The sequence below is a fragment of the Idiotropiscis lumnitzeri genome, chromosome 9 (genome assembly GCF_059441095.1).
Source record: "Idiotropiscis lumnitzeri isolate Australia: NSW breed Sydney's pygmy pipehorse chromosome 9, RoL_Ilum_1.0, whole genome shotgun sequence".
NCBI lineage: Eukaryota > Metazoa > Chordata > Actinopteri > Syngnathiformes > Syngnathidae > Idiotropiscis > Idiotropiscis lumnitzeri.
The window spans coordinates 8,878,903-8,904,885 of NC_142399.1; the positions used below are offsets into that span (position 1 = coordinate 8,878,903).

General features: G+C 38.9%; 1 protein-coding gene across 5 annotated transcripts in view; it reads right to left on the minus strand.

Annotated features, from left to right (window-relative positions):
- The window catches only part of LOC148330133 (VPS10 domain-containing receptor SorCS1-like), a 93,039-nt gene that overhangs the window by 45,818 nt on the left and 21,238 nt on the right, over window positions 1-25,983 (minus strand). Inside the window, exon 3 of one of the 5 annotated variants that reach the window (XM_088304828.1) lies at window positions 1,618-2,334. The exons of 3 other annotated variants lie outside the window; for them this stretch is intronic. In XM_088304828.1, the coding sequence (XP_088160954.1) occupies window positions 1,618-2,202 (585 nt within the window). In that variant the 5' untranslated portion in view covers window positions 2,203-2,334. Of the gene's footprint in view, window positions 1-1,617; window positions 2,335-25,983 lie in introns of those variants that run through there. One more of the 5 variants, XM_088304827.1, reaches the window with a different exon arrangement.

Here is a 25,983-nt window from a genome sequence, read left to right on the forward strand (position 1 = left end):
TTTTATACACAAGGTAACGGAATATGCTTCACATAATCAAAAGTAAAATATGTCATAACAATAGGTATGTGGGAGAAAAAAAGCATATTTTTTTAGCCTGGATTTCAAGGCATTTACACTTGAGGCTGACTTCATGTCTGTTGGCAGCTTATTTCATTTGCTTGCAGCATAACCGCAAAATGCTGCTTCACCATGTTTGCTATGAACTCTGGGCTCCACTAATTGACCCGAGTACATTTTAGTTATATTTAACTTTGAAGTACAATGCAATTGTATTTAGTCTTTAAGAAGTGATTTGTTTTTGTGTTTCGGTCCGATTTTCATTTGAGTTTTATGTGTTTGAGGATAATAAAACCGCTGCCTTATTTTTGAACAGTTTTTTTACCGCTGGTCATTATGGGGGTACTTGGTGTAAAGTTTGAGAACTACTACACGGGATGATTGACACTTTTCTGGGATGCTGCATTGCCTTCCAACTCGATTCGCTTTTAAACCGACCTGGTCCATCTACTATATAGCGAGGCCATGTCAGTTGTAAGCGAGCAAGACTCCTTAAAACAAATTCATGCATATTTCAAGAGGCCTCGATAACCTAGTGCCCTTTTCAACCGTCGACAGGAAAAGTCTATTAAGGGGGTTACCCGGACCTGCTGCCCTGATTCTGCTGCTTGGTTTCTTGACAAAACACAGAAAAAAAAAAAAAGCATATTCCGCTGAGCCTGAACGTCACATGCAGCCCTTTATCTATCGAATTGATTTGAACTGAGCCCCTCTGCTGGTGCGGAAATCTTCAAGAGGCTACGCGGCAGCTTTTTGTGCCATCAACATCACTGGAGCGCCTCACTCTCTCAAGTGGCCTGTTGAATTATTAAAGGCACATAATCACCCTGACTGAATGGAACTAACCGAGTTATCGAAGGGCACTTCATTGAGGAGAATTAACACCCACGGGCCACAACTTTTAGGTACAACTGCAATCAACAACTCTCCGTTTGCTGAACTCTGTCAGAGATGCATTCATTTTATATTTTTTGGTTGTGGTTTGCACGTAGACTTGTTCGTGATATGCTGGGTCGTTTTTTTTTTGGGGGGGGGGGTTGCTCTGGCAGGGTGATGCAGTGCAATTAGACTCCATATAGAAACCGTAATAATAAACATTTTTGATTGCTATCTGATAAAACAGAGCACTGTCTTTGTAAAGAATGCTATTATGCAGTTATTCCCAATGTGCCGTGGGAAATTGTTTCTTTGTTCGTCTATGCCAGTGACTTGTAGTGATAGGCAGAGCAATTATGTGCTCTTAGATGGAAATTAACCAAAGTTGTGTTTTACTCATGTTGTGCTTCGTATGTTTTTGTCAGGCAAAATACTGTACGTGTCTTGGCTCAATCAATTAGGAAACGCGATCCCGGACCAAGAGAGTCCAAAAAAAAAGGAGGATAAAAAGACTTGTGCTGACATTTGACATATAAGCCAGTAACGACTAAACGTCAACACAACTACGCATGCTTGTTTATCAGTTAAAAAGTGTCAAGACATGCCAAAAGTGAGTGGCCACACTGCGTCAAAACACATCCGTGCGTAAATCCCGAGCGCGTCTGGAGCGGAGACACTCACGCTGCTGTTCTGGCCCGACCAGTGAACCATCGCCTGGTTGTGCGCGGTGTCTCCGGCCAGGGCGAAGGTGGAGCTAGCCAGCTGGACCTCCACTGGGTCGGGATACGAAGCTTCGTGCGCGCCCTCGCCTCCCACATCGGCCCAAGTCTCTGCGCCCCTCGCGCTTCTCCTCCTTCGGTTCTCATCCGCTGTTGAATCCACATCATCCGCATTTTCCTCGCTGTCCACTTCGTTTGGGTCGTCGGGAGGGGAAAGTTTTGCCTGATAGTCCGATGTATCTTCTTGGGGGCAACGTGCGTCTTCTTGCCACGCGGGAGGTGCCTGGACTTCTGTTGAACTTTCTGCGATCGCAGCGGGGACTTCGGAGCTGGCTGCGATTCCGGTAAATCCGACAAAGTCCCCGGTTGGGAGCTCTCCAAAATGCGCCAAATCCTGCGCAAGGAGCTCCCGTTGGGGCGCGCTGATGTGCGCCAATTGACCCGAGGGACCGCACCTTACGTCCGGCGTGCGAGTTGAGGAGGAGAAGACACGCGTCCACTCGGAGGAGAAAAAGAGCAAAAGGCAAAAAGAGTATCGCGGCGCCATGCTAAAACGGTATTAGAAAGGCTTCATTTTTGGGGAGGGTGGGCGACAGTGGTGCGTTTGTGTGTCATCCACCTGGTGGAGTGGAGCCGGTGAATGTGCGGAGGGGCGGTGCGGGCGGCTCGTGTTCCCCTCCTGATGAGAGAAGAGGAGGAGCTGGAGGCTGGATCCTGCATCAACCAGGGTGATTTGTATTCATTTTTTAAATTCAAACTGAGGTGGCCAAAGTACTCACATGCTGTACTCAAGTAGAACTACAGATAATGAACTGAGGGAGGGGTAGCCAGGCTACCGATTGCCTAAAAGTAAAAAAAGTAGAGACTGAAATATTCTGCTGTTGTGAATTTCGGCTTGCCCACTGATAAAAATCAATTTTATTGCTAAATGACACAATACCCGTTTTGTCTTAATGCCGTTTCACTACTGTTGGATCTTTTTTTTTGTTTTCCCTTATCTTTGATAATGATGTGAGCTGATGCTTAATTTACTAATAAGTGCAAATGGAAATAAAACAGCAGTGCCATGACATACAAATCTAATTTGTTGCATGACACTTGTGACTCAAAACACTAATCATTCCAAAAATCATCTTTCCTCATTAAAATTCTTGCCCCCACACACAAAAAAAAAACAGAATGTGTCTGGGTCAATCTGTAAGATTGGTTGCTCTTCACAGAAGATAAAGAATATATGCATGTGAATATTGTGATATTGTCTGAATACTTTTGTAGATGCATTGTTTTTGATCAAATATCCATTGCTTAGTGGATTATATGGGTGTGGCTATCGATGCTATTCATTAGTCTGACTGTGACACTTTGCATTGTGTGTTAGCATTAAGCTAGCGGCAAAATAAAATAAAGTACAGTCACAATTTGTGCTTCATTACTTCCCACAACTGGCTTTAAAAGTGGTCCATTATGTTTTCTAGAAGCTTATTAAGGGGCTGCGTGAAATCAACAGTATCCCTGCATGACATCACATATGACATCATCATCATCATCATCCCACAAAGTAATTAAAGCTTTTCAATCAATCACCCTTCCATTGAGATGTTTAAGGAAATCTCACTGAGCCTCACTCAGTTGACATCTTTATGGAGGATGCACTGACGTTCTTTTCCATTAGCACGGTTCTTAAGTAATAAATTAACCGTCCATTATGCCACGCAGGTAATGACTTGAGGCCATGGTCACAAAAACAAGCATTATTTTTAGACACACCACAAAAAAAAAAAAGAAGACCTGGCAGTTAGTCATTCTGTTATACAGTAAGCCTCCCACATACTTTCAGATCACCACTGACAAATTCACCTGTGGCCATTTTTTTAATGGGTAAACTATCCCACACATATTCACTGAACAAATTCACATCTAAGAATTTTTGGTGCTTTTTCTGAAATGTCCAGAGGTGCCAAAAATGCTCTCAAAGCCCTGTTTAAATTGTAAGAAAGTAGACTCCTTTTTCTAATGAGTTGGTCTTTACGGACAAAACAATTTTGTTAGCTATGACACTTGTGAGGGAAAGACTGAGCTGCACTGTATTTGTTTACGGAGTAAACTAGTGACTACGGCACAAGTGAGTAACATTTGCTGTTGCTTACCAAACATGCTCCATGTGGGAAAGTGGCACGTCTCTATATTGCACCAAAAAAAGAAAAGGAATACAAATACATGGGATTTTTACTTTTACGAGCTGGCCGCAAACCATCCAAAATGGCTCCCGACCAACCAGTTGAGAATCACTGCTTGATGTCATCGTGGCATCGTGTTGCTTTGGAGTGCATCAGTCTGCGATTGGATCGGGTCACGTTCTACGTGTTGTTACTTTTGCATTTTTTTCCCTCGTCTGAAAAGCACTGCTTGTTTTTAACACCCTGTACTCAGGTTATTACCCGGCATAAAATAAGGAGAAGTCAGAGGTGAGCATCATTTATTCGGTAAGCTTGCCGCAGCGTTGCTGTGGAAAAGGTCCCGGCGTCTGCACCACCGTGGAAGATAATTGGGACGTCATTATAGCCAAACAATATACCCGCCCCGGCGTGTGCTGTCATATTTCTCTACTTTGGGCTTGGTTCCAGGCACATAATGGTAAACCATTAAGAGAAGTGTGGCCCGTTTGCATCTAGTGATTAGATTCTATTTCTGGGCAACGTGAAGTCGATAGAGGATGCTGTTGACTGGTGAGCGATGCCGAAGAGACTCCTTATATTGAGTCGTGTTCTCCCCATCGCAGATCTCGATGCGCATTCGGGGTCAACAGCACAGAGATGCCTTTCATTGGCAGCCATTAGCGATGCAGCGAGCAGGAGCTGTCTCAATCTGTTTCAGTTAGCCCGCGCCAGACAAGGGGAAACCAGTCCATAATGCAGATTGATGGCTGACTTGGAATTTCAATCACGGAGAACACTAAGCTAAAAAGCTTGAGTCTTGACTGTAATGCGGCGCTGGGGCGGAGCTGGCCCATTAAAATGGAGATGGTGGCGTGCAGGAAATAATGACTTTTTACGTGTGTTTTTACTCTGCGCCGGTCATGATGGCTTTCTGTCTCGCCTGTCGTTGCAGTTTAGACATGGATGGTTGTACACGTGCTGGGCATGTGTGACCTGTTTTGATGATTTGAATCACTATCTTAACTCAACTTTACTTATTTATAGAGCACTTTTAAAAAAGAAAAAAAAAACACAACCACATCTGAAACAAAGTGTACATAGATAAAATTGAACATAAAATACTAATAACACAGGTCAACAGCAATTTTGAATCACAGTTGGGTTTATGTGTCCCTAAATATATTTTTTGACGCTCATTGAAAAAAAAAAATATTCAAGAACATCAGGTTTTTTATATGTTTTTGAGATATTTTTATTTTATGTTTTTAAGTTTGATCTATAAAAGCTTGCACAATACAATATTTTAAATGCACTGTAATATAGCTATGAAGTTGAAAAAAACATTATTATTATTATTTATATTTCTAATAATAATAATAATAATAATAATAATAATATTAAATTCCTGATGCCGTCGAGGAAAATATAATGACAAATTCTGAATCACTGCCCAAAATTCATTCAGATAAGTTAACTTGCATCTGTAATTTAAAAAAAAAAAAAAGTAAAAATTTGTTGACCAGTGTACATCATCATCATCATAATCATAATGGATGATGATGATAAGAATAGTTAGGGCCTGACCAATAAATTAGCCGGCCAATTAAATTACCTGCCATTAACTCTTTTTAAATGGGCTAAAATCGGTTGACTTGGCCCCTCAAAAATTGGCCCAAATATTTTTCGCTCTGTTGTAAAGTTACGCAAATACTATGTGACAAAATGCAGTGGGTCACCACATACTCACAGTTCAGCACCTGAGGATTCACCTATTCGCTGATTTTTTTTTTTTTTTTGGAGGGACAAATCTCCAAGGATCACTTGACATCTTTATCATTCCGACATTTTTCTTTAAAAGGTTTAAAAAGATTTCTTTTTTTTTCTTTGAAAGATATTCTGAGTGATTCTTACTACATCATATCCACAATTTGGAACGACACGAAATGACATAATCCTGCAGGGACAGCCTGAGGACTGCATGGGTGAAAAGATAATGCAAGCAGACATTATTCAGAGTTATGACAGTTACACAGGGAATGTAAGTTTTGTCATCACAACATCAAATGATTAAATACGTAATCAAGCGGGAGCAACCTCTTTGGGTGGTGATTTAGCGTTCTGTCTGTCTTGCGGTCGCATTGGGAGGATGATGAAGCGCAAGCAGACTTTTAGATGCGAGTCGTGCGCATTAAAAAATCAAATAGCCACCGCAGGATCCGGTTTTTGTTTTTATTTATTTGATTTTTCTCGGATTTTCCCACTTGCCATGGCAAGGTGACAGATTTCAGGACTGATGCCTGTAGCACATTTGTGTGCACAACATGGCAGCTGTGGAATCATTGTCTCTCTCCAAAGACAAGATTGCTGCTTTGCTGCCTGTCACACACGCTGAATACAAACCGCGTGCTGCTCCCACAGCTCGCCTCTCTGATGGCAAACTTGTGAGCAGACGGTTTGGTGGTGGTGGGTGTGCACACAAAACCCCCCCAAAAAAAGTACACAAAGAAACCAAAGGAGCGTTTCATGTATGGAGCTCGCTCAGTATTTGCTGATGAAATAAAATTGGGAGTAAAAGGAAGAAAAGGAAGTGCTAATTACTCCTGAGTGTTTGCGTGTGTGCAGTGTCTTAAAAGGGAGGAAAATCACCTTGGACATTAGTCATGCGCTGTGCATTGTGTCACCCTTGTGACACATTTAAAAAAGACTTCTTGCCTTCAGCTTGCAGCCCCCATACATAACAAAAGCCACATATTGAATGAAGCCACGGTGCATTAGTCATTGCCCCAGCCAGGACGTCTTTTCACCGGCTTCTTTTTGTTTGTCTTAACTTGAAGGCGGAATGGTTAATTGTTGGACTGTTTGCATATTACGACAATACCAGCAAAAAGGTGTCTGAGAATGCAAAAAAAAAAAAAAAGATATATTTGTTTTATAAAATAGATGTTATGCTGTGTAAAAAGTATATTGGTCTAGCTCCTAAACTTTTTTTGTTTTAACCTAAATCATCTTGACAGCAAATGTGTGAGCCAGAGTGGACATTTTTCACTAATGTGCACATGGTGGATGGTTACTTAGCAACATGATTTCGTTAACAAGCTGACTCGGTACTGTTAAAAATATTTAAAATTTCTGGTCGGTTTTAAATATTAATTGATATTTCACAATGACAGAGTGGGCATGGGGGTTGACAACATTCAGCAACATACATGCTAAAAGTTCCCAAATATATTTGTATTTTTTTTTTCTGCAAACATCCACTGCTTCAGCTTTCATTGAAAGAAGATAAAATGTTCCTCAAAAAAAGAAAAAACGAGAAGGTTTCTTAAAGCTACCGCAGTATGACTTATCAGTGTATTGGCATGTGTGTATATGTTTGGCCACTTAAAATACGACCATAGAGTTATTATTTTGTACTGTACATTATGTTCATGATGACTGATTGAGTCTGTTGAGGATACCGAAGGCACTTTATAGAGATATTATCCTATGAACCATATTTAACTTCTTTTTTTATATTTATGACTATTTAATATTCAAATGTGACCTAAAATAGATGGTATGTAATTATCTCATCATTTAAAATAGTTCTCAGGTGTGCCACAAACTAACAACAAGCGGTTGACAGAATCACAATTTTGTCCTTTCTCTCTGTCTGTTATGAGGAGGCGGGCTTGTCGTATGCAAATGAGCCACTCTCACCCTGCCTTCTGTACATTGGGGCCAACAACGAGCATGACTTTTGTTACCAAGACAACCAGGGGCTACTACGAGCCCAGAGGCTGAAGAAAAAAAACACGTAGCAGTAAAGACTGTAACATGCATCAATTATTTTTTCACCCGTGAAGGCGGCACTTCATCACCAAACTGCAAAATTATAATGGTCAGTTCGAGTGGAGGTTAAGCGGTTAGCATATTCGTATAACATTTCTGAGGTGGCAGGTTCGAATCTGGGTCTCAGCCTTCCTGTATGGAGTTAGCATGTTCTCCACGGTACGTAAAAATAAAAAAATTAAGGATTTTAAGGATTTAGAAAGGCAAAGGAGCCACCTAAGTGCAAAGTCAAAGAGTCAATTTAAAAATGGATGACTAAGGCATCGCTTCAATCAGTGTGGTACACACTTGTGGGACGCCTAATGAGCTCAATCACGCGTTTTAGCCTCAGTGAAATGCAATACAGGCAGCAGGTTAAATCCTCAACACGGTGGCCAAATGTTGCTGGAGGCTGAATCCATTTGATACAGCAAATCTTTGACTTGCGCCCTAGAATGTTTAATGGATGGTTAGTTAAAAAAAAAAAAAAATAGGGGAGAGAGAGATTTTTTGGGGTTGGCTTCATTTGTTGGATGTAGTTTTTCTTTTTTTTTTTTTAATCAAATCAATGTAGGTAACAGGCCGGTGAACAAGCAAAAGGTAATTACATCGGGATTGTTCATGGCGTTTAGTGTTCCAACGTTAAATTATCGCTTCATGATTAGAGTAATATTGTTGCTTTTTGCATTGTTGCCTGAAGTGGCGAGAATTCGCCTCCAGGCAGCTCTTGGTTCAGCAGCTGCTAATAATTTTAATGCTCTTCATCTTCATTCCAAAGTACAACGTCTTGACATGCGTTAAGTTTTAGAGCAGGGGTGTGCAAATTTTTGTGCTCTAAAGCCAAACTGGACAGATGGGCCAGGTCATTCGTAGGTGAGGAAAACGTTCAATGCTGCCGGCAAAACAACTTTAAAAAAAATATTACTTATAATGAATTACTACTTAATTATTAAATTCAAATATGGGCCATTCAACTGCATCAATGCCATTTAAGTCATCAGGAAATAAAATGTATTCATTAATTAATTGTAAAAAAAAATATAATAATAAAATAAAACAAATTCAGCCAGGTCCCATTCCTGAAATAATGTTATAAGTTGTATTTGTTCATTTTTAAATGGTCCTTTTGGGGCTTAGTGTCATTATATCATATATTTGCTGATTCAATGCTTAAAAACGTCCTTCTTCCATTGTAATTTCAGTCCTGATATTCAAAGGACAGTTTCTGTAGAATAAAACAATGACGTAAAAAAATAAAATAAAAAAAAATTAAGGCACCGATTCGGTGGAATGACCCATTTGTAAAATTGCACACGTTTCATTTGCAATAAATCAGTTAAGAAAATACCTAAGAACAAAAATAATAAAACATGAATTTAAGAAAGAAAAAAATTATTCCAAAAATAAAAACACTTCCCTGAGTCACTAATTACAGTATGAAAAATGCAAAAACATTCTACAAATTAGAAGTGTTCAGAACTGAGTCATGATTTACATAATTATGCTTTCAACAATAAGTCTGATTTCTCTTTTTTTTTTTTTTTGTCATAATGTTGTGGCAAAATATTAAAGTACTCTGAGTTTTCCAACGTTTGACTCCATAATTGATTAGGAGAGTTGAGTAATGATAGAAAAATGATTGATTTTTTTTCAACACATCTCTAATACTTTTGGAAGCACTTACCTAGGTTTATTTGTGTTTGTTTATCCATGCACCAGGTACATTGTATAATTAAAAACACGAGGAGTTTAAAATATAATAATTAGAAAACCCTTCGACTGATGCAGAAGTTAATTAAAGTTGTTTTTATGGCTGCCATGGAAATTCAATCAGTACAAAAACCTTGACCAGATAAACTGTCTTTGCCCCGCCAAAATATGAATACCAAAAGAGTAATTAACATTTCACAGATTACTGTGTAACCCAACAACTTTTATCACAACTAAATGATCCAAGCTTACTGCAAAATACATCTTAAGGGATGTATTCAAGTGTGACGGAGAAAATGAAAATACAAACTTATTAATATTTTATGATTTAAGAGGACCTTTGTTAACATCAAAGACAGTGTTAACAAAAGCTCGGGGAGCTTGCCGATTGTGTCACAGCATTTTTTTTTTTTTTTTTACTCTTCAGACTAATTTTAATCTGAATGCGCTGGGCAACATTCATAACGGAATGATTGGAATCAAAACAGATATGAGAAATGATCAGAAATGAACCAGCTGGACTTTGTGTATGGATGAATGCACCATCATGTTTGTGTGGCAAGCGTGTAGCGTATGTTATTCCGCCGTCCGTCAGCGTGCTTTGAGTTGTTTAATGACACACCAGTTGGAGTTAACTGTGAAACTAAACACACAACAAAAATAATTACACATGTTGTATATTTAAATACAAAACATGCTTTATTCATAAAATATCTCGACGGCTAACGCTAAACTCTACGTAAAATCTCATTAACGAGTTAACGGGAAGTTTGTGTCGGCTATTATTTTAATATATGCTTATTTTACTTTCTATTTTATTTTATTGTTGTCCTGTCAAGTTATATTTAAATTTAAGGCATGAAGGATACAAACATCCAATGACTTTTTTTGTGTCATTCAACTCATATTTGCACATGACGTGGCATGAAATAGAATGCCCGAGGTCCCAGATTAGCCCAGTAAATCCCCAGACGTGTGAAAAATAAATATATCGAGGAATTAAAATGCAAGAGGATTGAATTTCACATATTTACAAGGGCATTTTGTACTTGACAAAAATATAGAGTGTTTTCAAGTTTTCAATTTGCCGAGATGAACGTGGATGAGGCTATAATGAAAATTTTGAGCAGTTTTGTTTTTAGTAGTTAAATGATACAAATAATACTAAGTTTTGAAACCAAGGAAAATTGTTTAATAAATCCTGATTCTAATCACAATCAAAATAATCATGATTATTATCTTTTTTGAGTGAGTAGTTTGTCAATTTAGTATACTTTACCCAAGTACATTTCAGTCAGTTGTACTTTTGCAATCGCTTGTAGTTTGTTATGTGAGTAGACATGTTGGCACAATGTGTCAAAACGTGTCATTTTGTACATTTTGGCGTTAGCAGGAATTAAACAAATGAGATGGCGTGTTTGGTGGGGAAGGTGAGGCACTTGTCAGAGGTGTTTAGTCACCTCCAGGTAAAGCCAGGCAAGTTTGTTTCATCACGCATCCCGTCGGCATGCTTAACTACGTGAGCAGAGCCACATGGGAGGGAATGAATATTCAACGTGAATCTGACTATGAATTGACATTTCTATATTATTGTCGCAAATTAACCATTGTTTGAATCCTTAACCCAGATTTGAAACCCTCATTTTAAATCCTAATTTGAGATTGTAATTTGTATCCGAAAGCATGAGCCAGGCTTGAAACACTAGTCTGAAACCGTCAGCCATATAAGAAACTATAACGGGAAAAATCCAAGTGTGAAGCCCTGATTTGAAACCCTAATCGTAGCTCGAAATACTAATTCAAACCGATTTTGGAACCCCTCATCCTTGCTCAAAACTCTAATTCTATCAAAAAAGGTTTTAGTTTTTTAATAACTACACATCATCACGTGTTTCAATTTCAACACATTATTTTGACAAAATATACTGTCAAGAAAATAGAGTGGCCTGAATGACCAAATAAGCCAAACAAAAATACATTTTGATTGCTTATTAACCACGTCACTTCTTTCTTTCAAAATTATAATATATGTAGTGTACTGTTTATTCCGTCACTCAAACAAGGTTGAAAATGACAATGCATTACACTTGCTGGAAGACAAAAAAAAAAAAAATCACTGCATGTTCTACACACAAATAAAATAAAATGGCATTAGCACAACAAAGCTAAATTTAAAAACTGAGGATAGCAAGCACTGCTAGCTAGCGTCAAGCTAGCTCATGTGGAAACTTTGAGCTAACTACTTCAATTTATTTCTTTAGACCCACCTTTAATATGTTTTTAATTTACGTTTAACAATGAAGTACAATTATACTTGGTTAAAAATCGAAAAATTGTCTTGAGGCACTTAATAATGTTAATAGCATTTCCAGGGCATTTTAATGAGGAAACAGGTTTTACTAACTTGGTCACAGAATGAATTGAACTCGAGGCGATGTCAGGGTAGGGCGGCATCCGGTGAAAATACATGAAAAGAAATGTTGCTTAAAAAAAAAAAAAAAGCAATGTATAAATAATGCAATACCTCTTTTACAGTATGTTAACTTATGATTACGTGCTATTGCCATGTATCCTCATGCAAAGCAGTCATACCCCCCGCCCCCATCGCCTTTTGGCTTAATTAGCCAGGGCGTGAATAAGAGAAGGTCATTTAGGTAATTTAGCCAGCTGAAAAGAAACTTCCAGATCACACGCTGCAGGTGTGAAGCGGCCAGCGCTAATGAGGTCAGCGCAGCCTTTCCCTCGACGAGCGGAAAGGCCACGCGTGGCAAAACTTAAAAACACGGAACTTTCTCCACAATAACAAGAACGCCGAGAGGTGGAGGGGCTGGCGAGGGATGCAAATTCCTACACGCCGCATCAAGAATTCACAAAGTGCACTTGCTCATCCTGCCGAGGACCCCTTCTTATTTTCAAGAATGTCACTTTTGAGTCGTGCGAACGAGCCGGAGAGACATCCTTCCAGACATCAATTATTAACCAAAGCTTATATCACAACTTCACGCAGATCAAAACAGAAATCTTGTAAGATACTAGAGGGCATCTCATATATTTAGTGCTGCCAGAGAGACATCAACGGAAGACAGTAAGGTTAGGCGTTTGAAATGTGACGCCGAGCTTGCGAGTCTTTGTAATTTCCCTGACAGGTACACGACGTGGCAGACGAGCACTGTAGGCTATGGGAGTCTATCTTTGTAGCTCTCCATCACAGGCATGAGAATGCTGCAGCACCACCATCACCACAGAATAGGGTTCCTGTAAGAATGAATATTTTATGACATTCCTACCAGGCTACCATCGGTAGCATCGCATTTGCATTCCAAAACTGCCTGTTGTGCAAAAAATCCATCGGCGAAACTTAGCAGGACATTACGTAATGCCCAGCCCCACCACCCCCTAAAAAAAAACATCTGTTAAAAAAAAAATTATAAGAGATCAGGTAAACATGTCTTCGGGTAACAACCTCAAGACTGGCTGACTCATTAGAGTTATATTTAGATGTCAGCGCATGCTTTGTTTCATTGTGCTGCGAGATGATGCGAGGTGATAACGAGACTTTTCCTCTCCGTGTGGGCACGTCGAAAAGTCAGGAGACGCAAGCTTCCCTCTGACAAAAAAAAAAAAAGAGATAGATCTATTTTTAGAAAATTCAGGCAACTTTATCTGATTTTTCTTGTCAGCTACTCTCAGATAGTTGAGACATCTCAAGGTGCTGATCTTGTTCTGCTTTGAGCGCAGTCGCATACAGATATATTCACCGGATTTCTCAATTTTCAATCATGCTTTTTTTTTTTTTTTTTTTTTAGTGACATGTACTTTAAAAGACGAGCCAGAAGAAGAAGAATGTGACAAGACAGGAAGAAGAAGACACACCGGAAACCTGTGACGTAAATTGTATTCAAATTACGCAGCCTCCATTTTGTCCCAATACTTTTGCCCACATATGCGTCATTAAAGTTTTTTCCAAGGACCTCGACATAATCCTAACGCTGATAAAATACAAATCTGTTTTAAAAGAAAAAGCTGTTCAGTGCTCTGTTTAGGTTACTTTCAAACTAAACATAAAACAACAATGATGAGTATTTAAAACAACCACAATGCTTTGCTTCAGGTTAATATCTTTAGCTTAATGCTCACAAAAAAAATGCAAAACGCCATTACCAGGCAAATTAATAGCAACAATACTCGCATATATTTGTGATCCTTTGCAAAAAAATGCCGATTATTACGGCATCTTACGGTGTAAGTCATTAAATCTTTAAGTGTGGCTCTATGTTAATATTATACTGCCCCCAAGTGGCCAAAGTGTGCACATGCGAAGGAGCAACACAATGTCCATTGAAGTGAAGTTAAAACAATCAGAAAAATTGGCAAAAACAGGTTCTTTACATCCCTTTTAATTATGTCATCACTGTGGTTTTATAAAGTACAATAATATTTTTCTTATTAAGTTTTATTGCAAATTATTTTTCAGACCCCATTTTTCAGACCCTATTTTGAGAATCACTGCTCAAGGGCTATGGTAATTTTTTTTTTTATCGTTTCAGCATCTTTATACTTACAAACATTTACTTGTTTCTATACCAGAACTTAATGTAAAGAATGAAGCCTGGCAAAATCTCACCAATCTTCCACCTGATACATAATCAATTTTATCTGAACTGCAGTACTTGGAGGCTTTTCTATCTTTTTCAGTTGGCAGTTCTCTACTCAGTATTGATTCTTACCCAGTAGAAAATGTCAGGTTATCTTGAGTTATGACCTTAGCAGCAAACAACATATTTCCTAAAGGGTATAGGTTATTGCCAAGATGTAAAAGTCAAGTGCCAAGGTAGTCCTAAAGCTACTGCGGTGCATATTTTTGGGGGTGTGAAAGTGCACCGCTATGCAGAGTCCACTTTTGTACCTCAACCCCGTTGGAAATGTTGTCCAAGTAGCATCCGGTAATAAAGGCAGTCAAAGTTATCCCGAGGTGTAACGATGTACAGAGCACTACACTGACTCCCTTGGATGAGATTTGCACTCAAGCTCAGCGCTGTCTATTTTAACAATGTCATACACAGTCACAGTCGCCGATGTGAAAAGCCTTGCCTGTAAATCTGTGACTGTTTGAAAGTCAAATACAGAAATAACTCCGGCATCTCTACATTCGCGAGACCCTCGGGGAATGTGTCGCTCTCATCCGGTGACACAAACCTACTGGACCCACATGAGTTGCTCGATGGTGATTTACATTTTCTATCAGGTTCCTTGGTCCACTGCCAGCCAGCATGTGGAAAAAAAATCAACTCTGCTCTCCCAGATATGCGATAGCTGATAGAAACCATGGGCTCGGTGTGAGGCTGCCTATATTGAGAGCTCATTAGCCGGAAAGACCTGCGCGCATTGTTGCTTGTGTGCAGAGTCAGCGAGAGTGCCACTCATCACACGTTGCAATCTAAACTCCTGCACATCTGCTCGGGCAGCTTCAGGGTGACCTCGCACACTCACAAACGCACAGGCTATGAGATTTAACATCCAACCATTTTGGTGAGGGAGGCCACACATGACATGGAAAAAAATATTTTCCCCATTGTGATGAATTCAAATTACATTTATGCATTTGTAGCCCTCTAAAAGACATTAAGATGTAAATTATGGCGAATAATTCTTTGGTTTTAAAAAAAAGTTAATGACTGTAGCATCCGTATGTTGGATGTGTGCCTCTAATAGGCATGGCCAAGTGCGTTAAGTCAAGAGCAGGATTCGGGTAGCCGAGTTATTTCAGAATTAACAGCTTCTTGCGACAGTTCTCATTCTGGGTTTTTGTGTTTGACTCATTGTCCTGTTAAAAACAAACGCCAGAAATCTCTCTGCCAACTTGTCTCTTATCGGCTCTGCCAAATTGACAACTTTTCAATTTGGTACCGCGGCTCAGCCGGAGCACGCAAAATCCCGCCTATTGCGTCGCCGTGGCAACACATGCAGTGCACAATAAGTGAAAATGGCTTTTATGGAAACGAAGATTATTATTTGAAATTTCTCCTTTTTTTTCTCCAAAAATTTATGTTTACGTTTTCACTCCAATTGTATGACTCAATCCAGTAACTAACAAGGTATATAAAAAAGTATGTACACCATAAACAGCATTATTGGTATTTTTAAACAGCTGGAGTTGCAAATTACAAACCCTTGGAAAGTTTCACGACATTTGCATTAACACAGCTAAAATGGCTCCCACAAATGTCCACCATGGAGCCCAGACACTTCATTTAAATGGCGAGTGGTCTGCGCGCGTGCCCTTCCCATTTCATTCCGGTTGTCTCGCCAAAATTTCGATTCTCTGTCCACTTATCAAGCCACTGTGATGTGTCTGCCTCCATCCTGCCACTGGACACAGCACTTGTTTACTTATTTTACTGCGCAGCTCGTTATATACTGTCGATGGATTTCAAGAAGAGTTGACCTGCACTGCGACAGACTTCGGCATGCATATTTTGACCCTCAATAATGTCAAGAAAGGCGGTATTATATGCAGGCGCCTGTCATGAGTTGCATACGGGGCTAAGGGGAAATGTAACAAATCAATTGGCTGGCCCAGACAGAGGGCAGGTCTCTAATGAGAACGTGTCAGTGCACATTCTCTCGACAGACACGTTTTATGTGGCCGAGCACACGGAGCCGCAGCTGAAAAGACAGACAGGAGAGGAGAAAACAGCAGAGTTGAAAAGCTGAGAACAATAGTCAAGAAAGCCATTTATTGACTGCATCAGCATAAAAGAATCACACTTTCATGTTCGGCTACTGCAATTTCAAAAGACAAAATTAATCAATGGGGCTCGGTGGAGCGGCTTTTATGAAAACGGCATTCATGGAGAGCCGCCATTTTTTCAGTAAGGCCATCATTTGGAATGACTCTTTTGATTTGCTCACTATTCAATTTCTTTGAAACTCGCCAGATGTTTATGCGGTCACAATGACATCGCCTTCACCGTCTGATTTATTATACTTTCTATATTGTATGAATGGAATATTTTGTCAATTATAGTGGATAGAAAACATCTGTACATTCTCGTTCAAATGCCATTTTTTTTTATATTCGTTGCACACACATTATTAGCGCGGGACATTATATCGAAAAAATATTGATATCGCGATATTGGCACATGCTTGAATATTGTCACGGTCTTCTTAATGGACTCCCGCGAAAGAGCATCAAGCAGCTGCAGCCAATTCAGCACGCTGCAGCTCGGGTTCTGATCAGAACAAAAAGATCGGAACATATGACTCCAGCCTTAAAGGCTTTACACTGGCTCCCAATTCGCTGTCAAAAAGATTTGAAAATTCTGCAACTGGTCTATAAATCGCTGAATGGTTTGGGTCGTGAATACATTCAAGGAATGCCGATTGAATACAAACCCAGTCGGGCTCAGACGTCTAGAGAATCAAGTCAGTTAGTGTAGCCCAGAGTTCAAAGTAAACATGGTGAGGCTGCATTTAACTGTCAAGCTGCACACAAATGGAATAAGCTGCCAACAGAAGTGAAGTCTCAAATGCATTTAAAACCAATTTAAATACTTTCTTCAAATCTTTAATTAACGTCCGCCAAACAATTTTGAATCATTGTTTTTCTTTTAGATATTTTTGTTAACCACTTTAATATCTCTGCTTTACTTTTAAGTGTTTTTTTTAAAGTTTTCTATTAATTAGTAAAAAAAAATTGTTGCAAGCTACTTTTATTTTCTCCACTTTGCTTTTGAATGTTGTTCACTGCTGTGTTTATAAATGCTTGTAGGTGTTGTGTCTCTTCTTGTGTGAAGCACATTGAGTTGCCTTGTATTTAAATAAAAAGAAGTGATATGTAGCGAGGTTGTATTATCTGCCAGCAGAGTTCTGAAAGGGGCTGCACACATCAAGATGAGATCCCCTTTGATGCTCAACGTCATCCTATGGTTTGTATGGAACACAATCCAGCACAAACAATGCCTTCAGATCAGCTTTCATTCCTGTAAATTGTGCTCCCGAGTTTGGCAACACCTTGTCAGAAGTCTGCTAATTGGGAAGAGTCTGACTATTCTAAGAGACGATTAAAAAAAAACAAAAACTATAGAAATAAATAATATGAAACAAGAAGAACAGCGTGAAGTGTCGACGTGCAGCGCTCGTCTGTCATGACAGAGCTTCACCGCCGCGCTTCTGAGATGCGCCTCGGTGAAAAGCGCACACAAAGGCTTTACAGGCTCCAGGCTGGTGTTTTATCAGAGGTGTGAAAAAAAAAAAAACGCAAGAGCTGTCAAGCCTATTAGAAATGTATTTATTTCGGCTGAGACTATTGCGTGCCAGTTGCATTGTGACGCCAGTAGGCTATTTCTGGAGGCATCGGTATGCGGCGTAACTACGTCGCTGACACTTTGACTCGCATGCAAAAATAAATAAATAAATAAAAAACTGTCATGATTGAAGGGATGAGGGGAACATCCGCCACGTGGGAGAGAGAGCGCACTTGATGCTTAGAACATTTTTGATGTGACAGCATATTGGAACTATCGCTGCCGTGTATTGGGCTCCTTTCCAGAGGGGGAGGGATTTCAGAGTTTTCGTGACTTTGTGGACAATCGACGCACATTTGCATTAATGAGATTTTGGTTAAGGATTCAGGATTAAAGCTGCAAGTATGTTTCCATAATCATTAACATTATTATTAATAATGAGAAAATCCAGGTATCGTGTGCAAAGAAGTATTAGGGCCACACGACAAGGATAAACGATACTGTAAGGTCGTTGCAATATGATAAAAACAATTAAAAAGAATAAAGTTGAAATATTGTAAGCATAAATGCATACGCGCATTAAGATGAAAAAAAATTGAGATCTTAATGAAATAATCAACAATGTAATAGATTGCAATAAAAAAAATTTGTGTCGTACAAGTAACATCACAAGTTTATCTTTATTTGTATTTTTTTCATATTAAATTACACCTTTAAATGACTGTTTTGTAAAGTTCTTATAATTTTCTCATATTTTCCGACTTTATTTCTAATCTACATTTTTTTTAACGTTAGCACTTATTTTCTCGTCTGACTTCGATATAATTACAGGTATGATTTTTTTATTCAAAATTTACGACATTGCATCATCTTGTTGTATATTTACTTTTTTAAATTTAATTGATACTTTTAGAAGTCCTTTAAGACTTTTTTCCTCATAAATTATGACTTTCATAATTAAAAATTGAGTTTTTGTCATAACGACAAAAATGTTCTCATATGATTAATAAATGTAAAACTTTCTTTCTTAATTTCTATTTTTGAAATATTACTACTCTGTGTTATAATATTCTGACGTTACTCTCATGAAGGTACCACTTTTTTAGTAATGCATGAATTACTCCACATTTTTTCCCCTCAAGACTAGTCTCAAATGTCATAATACTTTTTCCTCCTCAGATTTAAACCTCGTAAGATTTTTCATAATTTACCATATTGTCCATAACATTACTATATTTCCCTCATATGTCAAGCATCATAAATATATATGTTTTTGGAGTTTTGGGCTCTATTTTTTATTAGTAAATACATCTTAGGACTTTAACCTCATAAAGCTACAACTTTCTTAATTTAGGCTTTAATTTTCTGAATTCTTTCATTATGACTTTTTTTCCCCCAACTTTCTTCGTAATACTATATTTTTCTCACACGACTATTCTCACAATTGTACAAATTTTTATACTCAATTTTAGTATGTTTGTTGTCATAATTTTATTATTTTGTGACTTTTGTCTTGTAATATGTTATTCTCATTAGATTCTGTTGTTTCTCTTACTACTACACTTTGAAACTGCAACTTGAATTCTTGTAACTTCAGATTGTAGTGTCTGAATTTTACTCCCCCAGTATCAATAACGCTGTGTAAGTTGATTATTATTTCAATTAGTACGTTAATTTTTCCTCAAACGCCATTCCAGATAACGTGCATTGAAAATGCGCCAAATTTTTAAGAAACCTTTTTTTCCTTGTCCTTTCAAATGGAAATAGGAAGCCATAAAGAGTATGTAAAAAAAAATCTATTTTGTAAAGTACAGTATTAAGGCAATGTTATGGTAATAAGAAAAGTACTAATTACAATTATCATGTCTCAGCTTCCTATTTTGAAAAGATGTGAAACTTTGATGGACGCTATCCTTTTCTTTCCCTTTTTTTATTTATTTTTTTTGGCAGCGCCTTCTCCGTGGCACACTTTTCAGACGTTCTAAATAAAATATGATGTTCACATGGGCGTGCTTAAGCAACAAAAAGAACCGATGTCTGAGTTGTTCAACAATGATTTCCAGCAGATCTTTTTGCAAGGGGTGGTGGTGGTGTGGGAGGGGGAAAAAAAAAACGACACAAACAAAACTCACTGTCACATTCAAAGCGAGCTGTTCTCTTTTAGACGATCACGCCATCTCCCTGCATAATGCCCCCCGCGTCACTCACTCGCCAGTTAAGATTTCTCAAAGCTGCGATCTGAAAGTGCATTGTGATGTGCAGGAAATTGATTCATGTCATATTAACCAGGCCAGCCCAACTCCGCTGAGGCTGTTTTGATGAAGCCCTTTTAAACGCAGGGAAGCCATTAAGTCATCTCATCCAAGTACTGGTAACAACCATTGTCTCACACACACACACGCATACGCACACACACACACACTGCATGTCACGACAGAGGAAATAACAATGCTTTAATGAGGCACGCTCAATGCCCATTAAACGTCAAATTATCGAGTTGCGCATGGCCTGTTTTGACACGACTCTGACTTAATGCGTAAAGGAATATATAAGCATTACCGGGCCGCACTAAGATGTTCTGACAGTAACATAAAATGAAACATACTACGATGAAAAGCACCAAGACAAACTATTTTGCGGTTAATTAATCAAACAAGTTGGACTAGATCCCTTTATCGTAATGGACATTTTTTTCACTGTTCATCATGTTTGTAACATGCTTTTGTCAAAATAATAATGATCAAGAAATATCGAGAACTTTCACCAATCTTGAGGTGAGGAGCTTTATTTAGACAAATGTAGTGCTTTGTTGTCATCGTGGTACAAAGGTTCTATGCTGGAGTGAGATGAAGAGCTTCACTTAGCAAAAATAGTGCTGTGCCGCCACCTTTTTAGGATCTTCACCTAATTAGGAATGTTGATGAAGCGGTCACTCACAGATTTATTTTTTATTTTTATTATGCCGGGAGGAGTTCCGTTTTTTCCCACAAAAACAACACTGCACACTACCACAATTTTAACTCATTCACTGCCATTGACGAGTATAGCAGCCAAAAAGTGGATTACCGTATTTTCCGGACTATAAGCCGCTACTTTTTTTTCCTCGATTTTGAACCATGCGGCTAATACAACGGGGCAGCTTTTCTGTGGATTTTTCTTTTACCACTAGGGGCGCTCTATAGTTCAGAAAATACGCTAAATAAATCAAATTATTTTTCTCTTAGGTCTTTTCTGATTAGCAAAGTTGTTGCCGTGTTAAAAGGCACTGTTTTAACAATCTGTTTATGTACCTTTATGTACATTCACAGTATAAAATCGCTCTGTACGTGCAGTAAAAAACTGAGTTTTTCAACATAGAAAACTGCGGCTTATAGCCTGGTGGTGGCTTGTATATCTTTTATTTTTTTATTATATATATATATTTTTTTTTTAAAGCAGTGCTGCGGCTTGCATACAGGTTCTCCTTATAGCCTGCAAAATACAGTAATTTTTCCTGGGTTGGTAGTGAATGAGTTAAACAATTATTGAGCTAAATGGTAATTAGCTTGTTTTGAGGGGGTGGCCAACGCAGACTACAACTTTTTTTTCCAAGACGACTTGGGGTGGAGCCGCCATAAAGTCAGTAAATCGTCACTTGCATTTTCACTCGTGAATTCAGCACTTCATCCCAAAGCTGCAAAATTACATTTGACAAATAATAGTGTGCAGAGTCGTCTATCAGTATGCAGCAGAAACATAAGCAGAGCGGTGTGATGGCAGTTTTATGTCGTGAGCATTTATAACAGCTTGCTGCAGAGAAACATTTTTAGAAATGTACTTGGTTGTGTAATTTCAAATTTTGATGGGTGGGCAGGCACTCCAGAGACTCAGCTATTTGAAAGCCATTAAAAAGTCATTTTTCCATACTATGTATGCCCCCTTAGATTCTTCATATTAGTACGGCATTTTGGACAACTGTACGCTGGCAACCATTTGGGGGAGGCCCTTTTCTTCTCCAGCATGACACAAAGGAAACCATGAAGGCATGCATGGTCGAATCTGGTGTGGAAGAACTTGACTTAACAACCCCCGTCAAACGCCTTGGGGAGGAACAGAGCTTGTGAGCCAAGGCCTTGTTCATGGATGAAAAGTCGAGTAGAAAGTCTTCCCTGAAGAGTGGAAGCCGGTATATAATTCGCAGTGGTTGATACAGTATTGTCTCTTTGGCATTAGCAGTGCGAGCTATTGTTGCAATCAAGTGGAAAGCGCTCAAATGTCGGCTCTTGCTACATCGTAGCCTCTTCCTCAAGCTTGTTGAAGGTCATTGCTTCCTGTCTGAAAGTGGCATAGCGCCTGAAAACGCTGCGCTTCCGCACGACGGGGGAAAAGGATGGAAGGGCATTATCTCAGGATGGAGTTGACCTTTCCACCTCATATCAAAATTAGAGTCTGTGGAAGTTGGCGGAGTGCCTTCCTAATCCCAAACAGCCAACAGGTTTTATGTCCGAAAGCACTCGCCGCCGTTATGCCAAGTGTCAAACGATAGAAACGCTTGAAAATCAAAATGGAAATGTGTTGAACCTAAACAATGACCACAACTGAACTGTATTTATGCAGAGATTCGTTTGCATACCACTAGCAGGCGAGACCACACTGAGAATCACTAATTTAAAATAAAAGTGGCCAAAATACTCTTTTCACCGGCATATTCGAGTTGATCTAAAATTGCCGTTTCGAGCGGGCGGTCCTGTCTCATGAATATCCCACGCTCTCAATGCAGAGTATACCTTTTCATTTTTGTTCAATAAACTCCAAAAAACTTGCAACACACATTGAATGGCTTTTCCTTTTCGTTCCAAAACTTCCGAAAGTAAGCCACCGCCATGCGTCTTATCAGCATATCGCGTGATAAGTCAGTACATCGAGCATCACAGCGAGTGTGTTTTGCTTTCCGTTTGGCTTTTTTGTGGCTTTTCCCGTTCACACACCATTCCGAAAGGAGGAGCAGCCGCAACAAGGAAGATAGATGAAGTGAGCAAACTCACAAGAGTGGAAAGACTGCGGTGTTTTCATGTGTGATGTTACATGTTGTTAAAGGCACATTGCTTGGTTGCTGTTGTTTTATTAACAGTAGTGATAACTTACTTTTAAGACTTGAACAGAAAACAGAATCACATCGCCATTGCACCACTGTCATTGAAGTGAAGCCAGTTTTATTGTTTTTCTATCCATCTATCTGTCTTACCAACAAACCGTGTCCCACTGGAGCACCACTGCGAATTGGATCGCATGTGTGATTTTAATTCTCTCAGTGGAGCAACACATCCCAGCTCATTAAAACGGAACGTGTCAGTAGGAGAACGGGCAGAAAAAAAAAATCAATGGTAACAACAATGCAATACATATAGTGTGGGCATCTCCGTCAGCCACAGTAAGATGTATTCATTAACGTGATTGAAGTTGGTCCACAGTTCAAAACCCAAGACGGCAGGCTGACATGAATCAAAGCCCAGAGAGTGAAGTCATGACCTGAATCCTTTCATTTAATCGGGTTCCTCGCCGATAATGACCATGACATCCAACGAGTTGGTTATATTTCATGAAGCGCCAGATCACAAAATGTCCACGGACAACCATTATGACTGTGAATTATGGGTAAAGATATAGCAGAGGTTTCGTCTTTACATCTGTCCTTTCTCCGGAGGAAATAACGCAAAAAAAAAAAGGGCAATAAAGGAACGAGTGTCAGGGCTGAAAGCAATGTGCTTTTTCATTGGTTCACTCATTAAAGTTTGAAACAGACAATCGGGCATGAAGAAGCACATATTGTGAATACAATCAAACCCTTCTATTTGTACTGCGAAGAGCGAACAATTGCCCGCTGCAACACTGTAAACACTGTTCTCACAAAGTTCGCAGCTGCTCCTTTGTCACCTTTCCTTGCCTCATGGTGGAGAATAAACTAAGCATCAAACACACCAAGTAAGAAGAGAACAGGAGAAGATGAAGAAGCCAAGCTAACCGCTAAGCTAACTTGAAATGCAGAGTAGCTTTTGGATCTTTGAACGGAAATCGAGGTGGAACAGTGAAGCGTAATAAACTATGATCGGTAAATTATAAGGTAAATTTCAAACTCAATCGCTGCCATTGATGGCTAAATAAGTCAAAGAGGCATTATTTGAACTGCAACAGCTACACAGTAAATTAGATTTTAATCCATACGGTACGTCAGCCGGGAGATACCGATAAAGTCAAAATAATATTAATGTATATATATATATATATATATATACATATATATATATATATATATATATACATATATATAAATATATACATATATATATATATACATATATATATATATATACGTATGTATGTATATATGTATATATATATATATATATATATATATATATATATACATACATATATGTATATATATATGTATATATATATATGTATATATATATATATATATATATATATTTATATAAAACTTTAACATTTCAAACTCATCTGAGAACATTACCCGTGAAATAAATTTGGCTCCTCTCCCACTTAAAAAGACGTTGCGATGTATCACTTCAGAATCGTGCCTTGACACCAACTACTACTTTTAGAGCTTTGGCATCATCTTGAGGCATTTTAGAGCATAAACGAGGTGAATCTGTGAAATTTCAACGAATAGGTTCAACTTCAACACCCCATCCTACATCGGTGCCTTATAGGCAACGGGCCAGGGAAAGAGCCGTGAAAATGCCAATTGAGATGGCTAGTGTGGAAGAGGCTAATAAAGCTTTGATTGCAGTTGTAGGCTATATGTTGTCTGGTTCTAATAAAACTGCTGCTAGTCTCTTCGGCTGCTGCAATTTTTTACAATATAGCTATATCATTGCTGTGTAAGTGCCAGTGCTGCTACAGGCTGTGTGCAAGAGCATTTTATGTCAATACTGGAAAAAATGTTTGATCAGACTTGAATAGAAACAAACGTCCAAAAATGCCATGTTGAATAGTTCCACATAGTTTAATCATCCAGTCAACGATAGAAAAGGATTATTAAGACGTCGTATTTATCTGCTGGTGAGTGTGTGAAGAGCTGAGAGGAATTGTGTGTGAGGGAAAATGTAAACTGTTTAATATGAAGTTTGAACTCGGCCGCCCCGACTTCAATGTGCATTGACGGTCTCTGGCGCGCTACTTTATGTGACTTCGGCTCGTTTTGAAGCGGTACAGTAGCACGGGCAAAGAGCGATACACAAGTCATACTGCATTCAATTACAAATCCCACGACTCGTCTCTGCCAGCGTAGCTCCTGCTGGCATTGCGGCCAAAAAAACCAAAAAAAAACACCAACTTGTTTGAAAATGATTGCTATTTACATACTTTTAGAACAGCCCCAGATCTGCTGTGACTGCAGTCAGATGGAGGGACCCCCTCGTTTCGTGGCCCCTGGGATGAGTCGACTTCTAGGCTGGGCAGCCGCTACCACATCAAGACTTCAATAAAAGTCACTCAAAGGCCTTGCAAAGTAAAAATAAATGTCTTATAAATTTGACACACTTCAGTGAAGAGTCCTGCTAACAACCCTGACGAATTTGAATGATTAAAAAACAATATGTAAAACGAGTTAGCAAAACTGTCAAATGTCAATCAAATACAATTTCTCAAAATTGAAAGATGGATGCTTCTTTATCCAGCTTGTTTCTTATGCCTCCACATAATGACATGTTTGAGCCCCGAAAATGGCTGTGACTTTCCCACGCCGCAACAACGAGGCACTCTAAAGCCCGGAAGAAGCGTGGGATGTCCAGTTTTAAATCATTCTTCCGTCTTCTCTCCATGACTCGCACACACTCACGGCTGACAACGAGGCGCTCTACAGCGGTTACGCCAGCAGACTATCCAAAGGGAACGTGAACTTTGGGCTAAGACAGCTAATTAACTGCACATGGCTATTGCGCCGGCTAATTGCTGATGTGGATGAAATGTTATAATTGGCAGAGGGGCAAAAAAAACGGTTTAACACTGTAGCTCCACAATTATGTTCTCCATCAGTCCTCAGTCTTGGCCTGTTTTCAGCAATTATCTATAAACGTGTATAATGTATTCAGGTATAAATCTCTGAATTCACTCCAAAGGGTCATTAAATCTCTTTAGCCTAGTAAATAAAGGACTTTTTCAATTTCATTTGTGGGATCCTCACTAATTCAAACTTCCTGCTTAAAGATACTTTGCATGATTTGCATGTAACGTTTTCAAGTCATTGATCCTAAACAAGAATCAGATATAGAGATTCTAAAAGTTCCAGCGTACTGTATTTCAATTTAAAAACTGTCACGCCAGAAGATTAAAAGTTCACCCTGAGCACTAAAGGCTCCGAAAATCTCAATAAAGAAAATGTTTTCAAATTTAAAAAAGCCT